Source organism: Convolutriloba macropyga, chromosome 6 (assembly GCF_964194025.1).
Source record: "Convolutriloba macropyga chromosome 6, txConMacr16.3, whole genome shotgun sequence".
In the NCBI taxonomy this organism is placed as follows: Eukaryota; Metazoa; Xenacoelomorpha; order Acoela; family Convolutidae; genus Convolutriloba; species Convolutriloba macropyga.
The window spans coordinates 68,368,745-68,382,199 of NC_134473.1; the positions used below are offsets into that span (position 1 = coordinate 68,368,745).

The window sequence follows — 13,455 nt, forward strand, 5'->3', positions numbered from 1 at the left end:
CCATTTAATTATCTCAAGAGATTATCCAGTATCCCTATGTCAAGCCTGAAACATTTTCACTGGCTCATAAAGATCCATGAACGTGGCACAATTATTTTCCACAAGAAAAAAAAATTTATCAAAAAATTGCTAAAGCTTGAGTCATTAAAATATTGATAACCACTTCATTTACTCTAGAAACCATGCAGCAGTTCATTATCCAACCTTGGACCAAGTCCCTAGGACCCTGGTGCGGGAAAAATGATTTAAAAATAGTAAAGATTCAAAAATCTTAAAAATTGCAAATTTTTTTTTTGAAAAAACGCTATTAAAATCTTGAAAAACATACCATTACATCTAGAAGCTATGCAGTAACCTATAATCAAACCCTGGAGGACGCTATGTGGCTCTTGAGCCTGGAGAAACCTAAAAAATGACAAAAATTTTCAGAAAAACTTGAAATGCAAGTTTTATCAAAAAATTGCTAAAAATTGTCATATTTGAAATTGAAAGCTAATCCATGTCGAATATAATTTTGTGTATAACTTATTATCAATTCCTTAAGGACATTTCCTGGTTCCTGTGTCTGGAATGACGTGAATTAAGATAAATAAATGACCAAAAAATGAAAAAAATTTGCACGTTTTGTCAAAAATGCTAAAATTCGTGATGTTAAAATATTGAAACCATTCCACGACCACTAGAAACTTTGCAGTAACCTTTTATACCCTAGAGACGGTTCCTTGACACATAGGGTTAAAGGAACTCAAAAAGAAATAAAAATCAAAAAGCTTGAAAAAAGTTGTGAAAATTAGTATAAAATTGCGTGTTTTTAGCGATCGGGGGCTGATGGTGAGGGGCGGGGGGGGGGGGGGGGCACAGCGCGGTGAGGGGTGGGGGCAAAAGCGGGGTAGTCAATAGTGGGGGTGTCTTCGACCTCTAAGAACCGCCCTTCACACCATAAGGATAAGTCTCCAAAACAGATTGAGCCGAAACAGCTGAAAGGCTCTAAGAACACTTTGTACCCGCTGGGCGCTACCTTTTTATCTCGCTTTTGAGGAGAAAAGTCAAAAACGTCTGACGAAAAGCGACGCTCAAGCTTGAAACAGTCAAGCAAAAATTCGCATAATAACTGACAGGACTAATATAATTGCTACAAACTTCGTTTGAGGGCAATTAAAAACAAATTTCCGAAACAAGGATTTTCAGGAAATTTAAAAACTGAAAATTGAAACTTCAGTCAAAAGCTTTATAACAAAAACGCTAATAGCAACCTTTGACATTTAAGAGGAACCTTTAAGTTAAGAGGAAATAAATTAACAAAAGCCAACATAACCGACTAACGTCGGGCGAACTACTCTCAAACGGCTGTTGATTTCGTCAGTAGATAGCTGCGGCCCAGGGAGGCTAATTTTAGCTTCATTGAAGGGGTTGGGGTGATTGCGATTGGGAGGGGGTGGTGAGCCCAGGTGGGCCGAAAGTTGAGCGGGGTTACGGGTGTAATGAGCTGAGTGAGGGCGGGTACTGGAAGGGCGGAGGGAGTGGGGGGGGGGGGGGGGAGTAAATGCAGAGTGGTCAAACTCTTAAGAATCGCTGTTTGCATCATGAATTTATGTCTGCTTCATCATCATTTACATCATGAATTTATGAACTAGTCAAAAGTGTCAGATGAAAATTGCCCAAGCGAACAATTGCTTAAAAAGACCACAGGACTTATATAATTGCTACAAACTACGTTTGAGAACAAACAAAAATTGATTGTAAATTTTTGCATTTGTGTTGTAATATCACCAGATCAGAGAATATCCTAAAGCTGAGAAGAAACTATTAAAAATACGCCAAAAATTGGGCAGCTATACAATAACCAGGACAACTACGTTCGGCTCTCAAAAATTTCAACCTTTAAATTATGCTTTCCCAGCAATCTCACAGCATGGAGCATCTTGGACACCAGCATAATTTTAAAAGCTATCGGTCCTTACCTGTTCACCCAGTTTCAATGTTACAAATCGGGTCAACAAATCTAGGTAGCTTCACGGCTATTAATTATGGCTTCAAGCTTTATTTGAGAGAGTAAACAAGGAGGCTCGGTAATCTGCGTTCGCACATTAAGTTCCGACCCCGCTCATCTACATTTTTCACTTAATTTTCTACCAAATGAGGAAGATAAAAAAAATTAATATATCAACATATCGTTCAACAGACTACTAAAAGAATAAAACAATCTACTCTAGAGGGCCTATGAGACCTGTGGCTACCATAATATGACTACCAGAAAGGACGGCAATAAAAATCAAATAGTTACAAATATTAATTACGACCAAAACTCCTTGTCCATTTTTTGAAAACCACAAATAATCAAAATGGCATCAGACAAAATTTATACCCAGAAGATTAACCGGCACATTTTTTGAACAAAATATGGGACTTTTCCTCAATGCAAGAAGTCGACTAGAAATGATCAAAAGGGGCAAAGTTTATTAAAACATTGCTTTCTATAAAAAAGAACTAAATTCGAACTGATTAAATATTACGCATCAAATGAAACCATTGAGAGAGTCTTTTATACCTCAATAGAGAGCGACTGAGGCCTTTCATTATCCAGGATATGTCATACGACTACAAAAAAAAACGACAAGTACAGGCAAAAACTAAAAATTTGCACGAAAAATTATGCACGAAAACGATGTCCCCCCAATCAATTAAATATTAAGCTGATCACTAAAAACAAAAAATCTTCGTTTGCATTTTTTGGAGGTAACAAATTTTGTAAATCAAATGGCGCCCATTATTGTGATACTGTGAAAAGAGAACAAAAACCTACAAAAAAGGGGCAAATATGCAAAAATCACGAAAATTGGTTTTATGAAAATTGGTTGTTCCAAGAAAGACCATTTGAGGAAAATAAAACCGTTATGAAGAGCAAATTGTAATTCTATAGATAAATGATGTGAATTGTATATAGAGATGCTTAGATACAATTTAACAGAAATAAAATTGCCAGATCTCAAAAATCTAGCTCTTTTTTTATTAAAAACAAACAAAAACAAATATTTTCAACAGCTAAAAGCTTTCGACTAAAAGAGTAGACAGTTTGTCTTGCAACTACTCGGAACATTACTTGCGAATGTTATTAATGAGACTAAATCATAAGACTATAAAATAACATTAAATACAAGCTGAACTAATAAGTTTCACAAACAACTTTACGAAACCGGTTTTGAAGCCATTAAATTTTTAAGATAATAACCGCGAGAATATAACATCTTCATTTGCGTCTCCTTTGAACATCATAACGCCTTTTTGTAAAACGACAATCACAATATGACAACAAAGGGAACCACAAAAACTGAGAAGTATCTAAACTTCACAAAAAGTCTTCTGAAACAAATTGTCAAAGCCCTGAAGACATCAATTAAAACATTTAAACAACAGAAAAAATTTTTGTTTGATTCAACAAAAGATTTTAAGAAAGCTCTAAAAAATGAGGCTAGTTTACGAAAATGATGCACCATTGTATGATACGAAAAAAATGCAAACCAGAACAAAAAGAGGTAAGTTGAAGAATACTATTACTCTTTTTTTTTAGATATTTAACTCGAAAGTCAAAACAACCATCAGCTAATTACCGATATCAGTTAATAAAATAATTTGTTTATCCATAGTTGGCCACTGAGACCTTTAATTACACAATATTTGGCATCTGACAACAAAAATTAACAACAAATAAAGGGCAAAAATAAAAAAACTTCCAATTTCTGCGTGAACGGTATCGCAGCCCTTCAAACCATATGTTATGAAAACGAAAAAAAAATATGTTTAGTTTCTAATGTTGTGCAGCTTTTTACAGTTGGATTGTTAAATAATGTTACAATTTATAAAAGAAACAAACACAACAGCAAAAATGGGAAATTAACAACAAAAATCAGAAAATTTTGTATGAAAACTCGGAGTACCAAAAGCAAGAAAACCTTCTGCTACAATTGGCCACAAAATTAGTTTGTACTCTATACGGTGGAAAGATTAACCCGCACTTACTGAGAACAAACAAAATGTTGACTAAAATAATATAAAAAAAATGACAAGTTCAAAAAATCACAAATTTCCTTAAAACAATACATTCAATAACATAAGACATCAGGTAACAACCGAATGAACAGAAAAGGTTCACACGCACCTCTTGAGGAAGAAATTTAGATCTTTGAGTGGTTGAACTTAAAAATCAGACTGCCAAAAGAATAACAATTGAAGGCAAAAGACAATTGAAAGCAAAAGACAAGAATTCAGTTAAATTTTACTAAAACTCTTCCTCAAAGCCATAAAAACCCTTTGGTTCTCTGAAAACAAACTGTATCTACATTCGGCATCAAATTTACGTAAATTGGAGCTGTCATTAACGGAGCCGTGAATAAAAAACATTGTCAGTAATTAACATTAAAAAAACAAAAGCAAAATATTTTGAAAAAAGGCAGCATCAAAATAAAAACGAAAAAGTCTCTGATTCTAAGAATCCATGATATTGTCAAACCTCTCCCTGATTTTGTCGCGCGCCCAGCAAACCGACCAAGTGTTCAACGTGTTTGCGAATTAGACCCATTGTTGCGTGGAATTCTTCAAATTAGAAAAAAGAACAATGCATTTTGTATAATTATCGAGTTAAATCTGCAAAAAACGGCAAAGTTTTAATTCCAGAAGACTTTAATACGGCGCCCAATTGCAACTAGCGCTCTTTTTGAGATTAGGGAGTCTGTTTTAAGGTTTCTAGGTCACTAAGTATGGCAAACTTCAACAAAGTGGACCAAAAAAGCATATTCTGTGCCATTTTTGATGAAGAAAGTTTGAATTTTGAAAATTTTATCAAAGATTTTAGCCGAAAAAACTTCAAACGAACAATTCAGCAACGCTCTTCAATCTTCAACGGTAACAACAACACTCTGCCGTTAACAATTTTATCTTATTTTGAACTATATTAGCGAAATTGTGCCAAATTACTGAAAATGTAACAAAAACAGTCGAATGTTCACAAAACTTTAAACCTCGATAACTCCCCTTAAAAAAACAAAAATGGAAAAAATCTTTTTAATTCCGTACTCTAAGCTGGATGGGCTTTTCAATGATACCACTCACAATTCTACGATGAATATATCGATCGGCCAAAATTGACTGAACAAAAAAACCCAGTTGAGTATATAGTTCCTCCTCCCCACTAAAGTGGGGGTCGGAACAATAACGGTAATTTCACCCGCTTTTTGACTTTCGGAATTAGCGATTCCTACTAATTAAAAAAGGCATATTGTAAACGCTGTTCATTACAAGGAAGATAGCATTCATTTTTCAGTTTTAGTTTTTTTTGTTAATTATAAAATTGCTCTACACTACTTTGAATGAGAACTGTAAGGGGCCGATGCTAGATGGTTGCTGTGACCTCAACCCGTCTTTCTATCCTCTCGGAGATACTTGATTTAAATTATTAATTGTATTGTATAAATTATTTCGGAGAAATTGATTCTTTTTACTGCCATCTTAGTAGCGCCCTCTACGTTGAGATGCAGAAAATATTGATCATCACAAATTTTCTTACGTGTTGCAGCCTAATGAATAGCATCTGTATTCAAATCTATATTGCGCTAAAGCTTGCAGGAATATTTACAAACCTCTTCCCGAATCGGAGAAAATTTATCCCAAATAATTAGGTGTACTGCCAATCATTGGACGAAAACAATTGCAATTATCATTTTTAATTTTAATTTTACATTCTTTGCGATATCTGAGTAGTAGTGAAAGGAGGAACTATCTGCTATTTCAGTCGACAAGAGAGAAACATAAATGACATGCTTAACAATTATTTGGCAAAAATGCTCTCAATCTATATTACACTAATAATTTTAAAATGGAAGCAGTCATTTGTACATTTAAAGCAATAATCAAATATGACAACAATATTTACTACCTGCTATGTTCAAAACACACTAGTTAATAATGAGGATAATTTTTAAAGTAAAGGATGATTTATTAAGAATAATACATCCACCAAAACTGGAGGTGAATTTTATGGCAATCACAGATAGAAAACACAATGAAACAACACTCAATAGAGGCAACAATTGGGAAGAATAATAAATACCTGATAGGATTAAAATGCAGGCACAATTTATTCAACAATCAGATTTTCTGTAACAAATCAGTGATCGATTTAGCTTCACCGTCACGAGGCAATTCTAACTCCAATTTTTTTTGTTAGAAAGCAAACTAAGGTTATTAGAAAAATAATCAATTTGTTCAAAGGAATTAGAGCGCGGGCTTGGTAGAGGTGTATATTAAAAATAAGCACACTAATATCTCCGAGAGAAGCAGAAACATTCCAGAGCAGACTCAAGAGTAACAGAATCTTCACTTGTTGATCATTGCCATATCCTCCTCGTGTGCCAAGATCTCGTGATTAAGTTGAAACACATATTAAGTTAAACACATTACCTCATCGATTCACAAGTTGCTGATCTATAAGAGCGTTGCATTGAGTCTTCTGAGGTCCCCTTTACTGGTTGATTGTCGCGGGTTGCGGAGGTTGACGTTGTTCCTGAATGATGGCGTGTTCGTCAACATGTTGAGGTTGTCCTGATTGTTGTTGTTGTTGCATTTGCTGCTGATACTGTTGTTGGGCTCTCATAGCAGCAGCCATCTTTGCATTCTCAGCCTCTGCGAGTTTCTTGACAGTGGATGGGAATACGCCTCTGGGTTTCATGTAATTCTTCACCTGTCTTGGCACCTCGGCCAGCACGTGTCTGGCTAGTATGTCTTGGTGCTTGCTGGAAAGTTGGTTCGGATTCACGTTTGGTCCAATAACTTCTCGCAGTGCCACAAACTAGAATATAAACAAAGCTTTCAATTGAGAAATTGTTTGCTCGCCCCTTGGCAGAATACTGAAATTGATACTCAAATTGCTACTTTAAACACAATTCTAAAATCTTTTTTTTCAAAAAAGGGAAAATCTATGTAAAAGGGAAAATCTATGCAAAACGGGACTTTTTCTCCTTCAGTCAATTTTTAACTTTGTTTTCGCATCGGAGAAAAAAAAGAAAAACGCTATTTTGCGGGAACTGGTGTTGTTTTTATCCACATAAAAATTTAATTTTTGTGCATTTCGAATATTGAGCACTTTGAAGAAATTATCGTTCGGGAAACAGTAGACTGAGGCCAATTTTGAAATTACTAAAGCTTTATTCTGATCTTCACTGCAACGACCAATATTGCTATTTGTCAACCATTAACCTATTAGACTAACTGTCAAACTATCAGTCACAAAATTATGAAATTCCATTAAAAGTTTTTCAAAGAAACCATCTGTTTTTGTTTATTTATATTGTACCTAAAACTAACTTCAAAAACAATATCTCTATTTCACTAGAACCATTTATAGTTCACCAAAAAAATAAACAACTCGAACGACAGGAGAGGCAAAAAATTTAAGGGGGAATACGCTAGTAGTAAGTAAATACTGTCTCAAGAGAGGGGGGGGATTTATCCTACGATACTTAAACATGGGATAATAGGGGGTTATCCTAGACGGAAAGGGATTAACTTTCATTCTTTACCAGATGTGACTATTTCCAAGGCGGCAAACTTGTTTTCGGTCAAACAGCCAACTTTGTTCTAAATTTCGTTCCGATAAGAGCTGCAAGTGAACAATTTATTGAAACGTATTTTAGCACTCATAAACACAAAATTTACACGGTTAGGAATTCAAAAGGCGCAATTTACGTAGTTAAGTACAATAAGTTTATTGTCTGCGTGCAACTTTAAATGCTGGTTCTTCTTCATAATCGCTACTACTACTTTCACTGCACTCATTAGCTTCATAATTAATGAATGGGTTAGGGGAGGAAGAGCTGGAGCTGGTGGTAGCATCGAAATCTACGATATCATCGCTATCAATATCGTCCTCGTTAATAATACTTGTCATTGCAAATCCCGGGTCAGGTGTTTCCCATTCTTCCGGGCTTTCACTTATTGTTGTATCCGGTACAAAAAAACTATTATTATGGTCCCAGTTTGGACTCGAATCTAGGAGAAGGTGAGCATAATTTTCTACATTTTCGTAGTCCCACTCTACTTCATCGCTATCCCAAGAAAAATCTTCGACTCGGCAATGATCAATTTTATAGTGGCCGAATGGTAGTGTTTTAATTCCCTCGTTCAAAATGTGGCGTTTATTATCAAAAGCAGAGAGACATATTTTATTCGTTGAAACCGTTTGTAGAACATGCTTTTCCGAAACAATCCTTGTGTTTTCAGCGCGCAGTGTACTACCAGTCACAAGTGTATTATTGTAGTCTGCATGTCGAAGCAAATTTTGGGCTGCTCTTGTTATTCCTTTGGCGGACATTTTTCGGTTACCTATGAACAGAAAAAAGCAGTCAAATTATGACAATCATACAAGGTTAGTTGGTACTTTGTTAGTTTTTTCTTGAATCATTAAACAAAAAACACTCACTAGTGGGAGTAATGCTGTACAGCTTTGGCTTCAGGCATATAAACTCTTTTATATAATCCCCAGCAAATTCGTCTTTGAATTTTAAGACGACGCGCTTATTTTCTTCGCTGTAGAGTTCGTGATCTTCTGGGTAATTTGAGAAGTCGAATTGATCAAGAACATTGCTCTCCTTCAGCTCACGGTAGAGATCTTCACAATTGATCCGGTATAGCAAGCTATCAGTATCACTATAAAGTAATCGACAGTCAAATGAAGATCGCATTGTTCCATAGTGAAACTGATACATGTAGTATTTCGCTAGATCAAGTATTGTGGCCCCTACTATAGTTGGTGTATCCCAATAGATCTTTCTTGGGCGGGAGGAGAGAGCTGCCATGTTCTCGCCAAACACTTTGAATTTTTCAAACTCAAACTTGCTTACTATGGTTAGGGTTCGTCTTGCGTCTCTCGTAAGCTCGATTTTCATCCGTCGACGTTTGGATTCGCAGTTTTTCCCATAAACGGCGTTGTTCATTAGTTTATAGAAACTCTCCTCAAATTTATTCGAAGCCGCTTGTCTCTTCTCACTGTTCAGGGTTATATAGGGTGTTAACCAATTGTTTTGAGTAAACTGTAGCACACGATGCATTTTCTTCACGACTAATCCCAAGTTAACATACAGTTTCAACAGCTTGTAATGCAGCACATAATGGTCTTTGTCGAAGAAAGTCTGCAACAGTTTTGGAACTTTTGAGGGGGGTAAGTTATGACTCTCTCGCAAATTCACTTGGTAGTCACTGAGCCAGTCATCCTCAACAATATTTTTCGATGGTGCGAGGGGGAAGTCCTGATGGTAATCGTGTAGACTTGCTGGATAATGCAAGTCGACTTCCACGAAGTAACCGACAGGGTTACCATCAGGACAGTTTAGTATCTCAGCCAGTGTAATATCAGAGTTAAGCGTAAAATCTGACTGCGGGAGTTTTTCATTTTGCATGACGCCACCGTATAGGTTATTGGCGTCCACGCAGAAGCCAAATGTCGAGGGTTGTGAAGAGTCGTAATCTGGTAAATATTTATTATTTGCTGTAAACTTTCTCATCTCGTAGACTGAACATACTCCCCCACGTACTGCTCCTTCTATCATATCAAGGTGCTCGCGTTCTGTAAGCAATTCGACCTCCGCCTTGCATATTCTCAAGGATGCTTCCTTAGCCATATTTGGCAGTGTGTAAAAGTGCATGCAATCGAGTTTGTAGGTGCAGAAACTGAGCTCTCTGTGGAATTCACAAACGCATGCGAGAAGAGCGCAATCGGTTTTCAGGTATGCAGCGTGGTAGTCTTGTAGAGTTGGGCAATTAAGAGTGTTCCACATCGTCTTGGCGTGGTTCAAGTTTTCTTGAGTTATTGTTACTGCGTTTCCTTCTAAAGTGTTACGCCATTCATTAAGAGGCGGTAAGGAATTTTCGCTGAACTTTTCTCGACCGCTAACATATGAATAGGGGTAATATCCTTTTTGTTGCAGGAGCTTCAATTCTGTTGAGGATAGGTTAGGAAAGACAGAAGCAAGTATTCCAAAACGATCTCTTGGTAAAATGTCAACCAACCTTTCGAGAGACGAATTCATTATTTTGAATGAATCAATGAACCTCAGATTTTCATACTTTTTGATCACTTTTCCATCATCTAGGGTTATGGTCTCCACGAGTACTCCAAAATTCATGGAAATGTATTTTTCATCAGTAGATGGAATTACACTTACAGTGGTCGTTGGCTCACAAGATTGGAGGGCTAAACAAATGTGATGAAGGTCATAATTTTGTATATTATGACCCACCACAGGGGTAAAGTTGACGTTCCTTCGTGCTCGATTGCATTTTTCATGAGCCCAGCCAAGAAATTGTCCGCCGTAGTGGCAGTGATCCAGATCAATTGATGATTGTTCATCATTATCGTCAAAGGCTTCGTTACATATCCAACATTCACTAGCTGCACTTTTCGGATACTGGCTACGGTCACCTCTGAAGAAAGGAAAAGCTCGTTTGCGCTTGTATATATCCTTGGCTAGTGTGTGTAACATGTTCACAAATTTAGTAATGCAATCTTCAGAGCTGTCCACGTGGAAGAAGATGGGTTTTGTTGAGTAGTGATCAATTACCGCAAGTGAAAACCCACAGAGCTCGTGTTTTTCAATAACTCTGGTGTATGAGTTGTTCCCGTGGGGCGTGCATCTTGCTACTGGATACAAGAAGGATTCGAAGTCAAAGTAAATGACTAATGGAACAAACCAGGTAGCGGCCAAGTTTTTGAATTTATATAAATTTTTTCCCGGAGCTGGTAATCGAACAACAGCCGGCGCATTTTCACAGCAGGTTTCCATATGTGCGGTAAGCTTTGCAAGGCCTTCTTCACACAACCAGAAACAATTCCGGCAAATATGAAACGCAAAGCGAAATTTGGTATTTCGGAGTTGACAAACCACCTTAACCAAGTTGGTAATCAACACATAATGGTAACAGTCTGCTTCGTATAAAAGCAAAAGATCCATTGTGAAGTTTGAGACAAACTTTGACACTCTGAGTGGAAATAAGTCTCTACCATCATAACCAAAAACGTTGATTCGAACTTCATTTAGATTTTCGAACTGATTGATGTCTTCTAGCCCCATGGGCATATCGAAGTGTCCAGTTGGTTGATGAAGGTTGGCTTGCTTGTACGTTTCGGGTGAAGTTTTGTCTGTGTTGTAGTTCCTTCCTGGTCGATCTAAGCTAATATTGTTATGCATATGATATGCAGCAATATAGCAGTAAAGGAAGCAATTTGCGTCCTCATGGTTACGAATATTAAGTAAACCGCGGCAATTTTGTAACTTTGATGGTAACGCAATGTAAGACGAGCCAGTTATAGGTCGGTAACGGGCAAAGTTCACAATTATTTTGATAACTTTCTCAAGCACCCAACCACTACCATTAGAGGCAAATGTCGTCAGCACTATCATCATCTTCTCGACCATAGTCCAGAAGGTCTCACTGCTAAGTCCCTGACTATACACCGGTGTCATGAGCGAATTTGCATAAATTTCAATAAGCTCATCTTCCTGATCTTCGTTTTGACTCGGCTTTCGGAGTTGAAGATGAGCACTAAATTGAACTTTTTGTGATCCTTGTGAGAACTTTTGTTCTATAAGCGAATCGATTTGTGGTTTATGCTGGAGCATGAACTGAGCAAGGTCTGCGTTAGCTTGGGTTGGTGATGGCGGCAGATGGTAGCTCTGAAGGGTACCATTAAAGGCAGTTTCGACCGGCGCTTGAGTTGGTTGGAATTGATCGCCAAAGACAGGTAAAGAATGCAAAGAACTCATATGCTGAGCAAATAATCTGGTGTCGTTAAAGCCCATATAGCAGGACCGACAACAATTTGTAAATTTTTGATGACAAGTCCTCATGTGTTGTTCCAGTTCAGAAAGTTTTCTACAAGTGAATGTACAAATACAACAGGTAAAGACTGGTAAACCTACTTCGTCGGGATGGTAGCGATGCTCATGGCGAGATTGATTTCCTCTGTTTGCAAAAGTTGCCGAACAATATTTGTAATTGAAAACCATAGTTGAAAAATTCAAGATTCAAAAGTTAACAGAGATAATGACAACTTTCGTAAACATGTAACTCAACTTCAAATGGCGAATTTATTTCTATTCCACACGAGGTTCATATAAGACGCGCGCAAATCAAACTTTCAAAATTTTCGAATTTGATTGGATAATAAGAGCGCGTCCCCGCTTCAGTCAACTACTATGAACATATCAAGTTGCGTTGAACGTAAAGTAGCGCTTGACTTTACGTTTCTCACTGAACAACACTGACATGATAAAACTTGTTTGTTATTTTCGAATTATTAGTACAATATATAAAGATTTTTTAAAACCAGGGGTAGTTCTTTTTAGTTATTAGTTATATGTGATGTAAGAAAGCATATCAATTGCAATTTTTTGATTTGCTAACTTTTAGGTTTAGTCAAAGTAAACTTTTATGATTTTTCAATGATCTTTCAATCAAATATTTTAATCTTTTTTCTTCATTTTCATAGATAATATGCTCCAATGACATAAGGGTAGAGGAAACATTTGTGTTTGAATCCGTTAGATGTAATATTACACTCCAGTAGCCTACATAAAAAGAAAGTTTTGATTTGATTCCCATAGAATTTTTGAATAATATTGCAAAAACATCGCTTTTTTGTACACTTTGTTAAATTTTAAGTACAAGGGATGCTTTGGACGGTTATCATGCACAGTTTTATTACTGTCACGGTGTTTGAACAGCTAAAAAATCTACTAAAAGCAAATGAAATGTTCAATTTTTTTCGCTTAATGTTGCAAAAAAAAGCGATTTTTGTATTTTTTTTTTACTGTAGATACCGATGGGTGCGTCTGACGATGTTGGTCATCATAACCAAAAATGCTCCCCGGGCACTAAAGCGCAGGAACCGACAAGAAAAAATCCCTCATCTTTATCAGGAAAAAAGTTAGATTTTCTGTCAATCATGATCAATCAATGTCATCACATGACAGCCAATGACAAGCCCCCTGTTGCAAGCATTTTTCGATGACAGCTGTTATGAGATGATTTTGTCTCCAGCCCCCAAAAAATTGGTTTTTTAGAAAAAACCTGGTGTATCATTATTATGTCGGGTACTTCAATTGCTAATTAATGCCAGATGTTAATGAGACGTTAATGTCCAGATGTTTTGAAAATCGTTGAAGGAACCGTTTTTCGACCCTGACCCTTATGACCAAAAGTGACAAGCATGTACCACTGATTACAAATCCGTTTAAAAAAATGGGAATTTTTTTTTCGTTAATTACTAATTAGACTAATTAGTTGCTAATTAGCTGTTAATTAATGGTTAATTATCTCATGAAGGATTGAGTTTATTTTGACGAGCGTTATGAGCTTTTTTGTAGTACAGTGTCTGATAGTGTCAACCCAATAGTCAGTTTCATCCCA

At 36.6% G+C, this 13,455-nt stretch overlaps 1 protein-coding gene across 1 annotated transcript in view; it reads right to left on the reverse strand.

Moving 5' to 3' along the window:
- Positions 1-5,585: 5,585 nt before the first annotated feature.
- LOC142340556 (copine-9-like) overlaps positions 5,586-13,455 on the reverse strand; it is a 64,226-nt gene continuing 56,356 nt past the window's right edge. Inside the window, exon 14 of the mRNA XM_075391202.1 lies at positions 5,586-6,841. Within this exon, the coding sequence (XP_075247317.1) occupies positions 6,515-6,841 (327 nt within the window). The 3' untranslated portion in view covers positions 5,586-6,514. The remainder of the gene's footprint in view (positions 6,842-13,455) is intronic.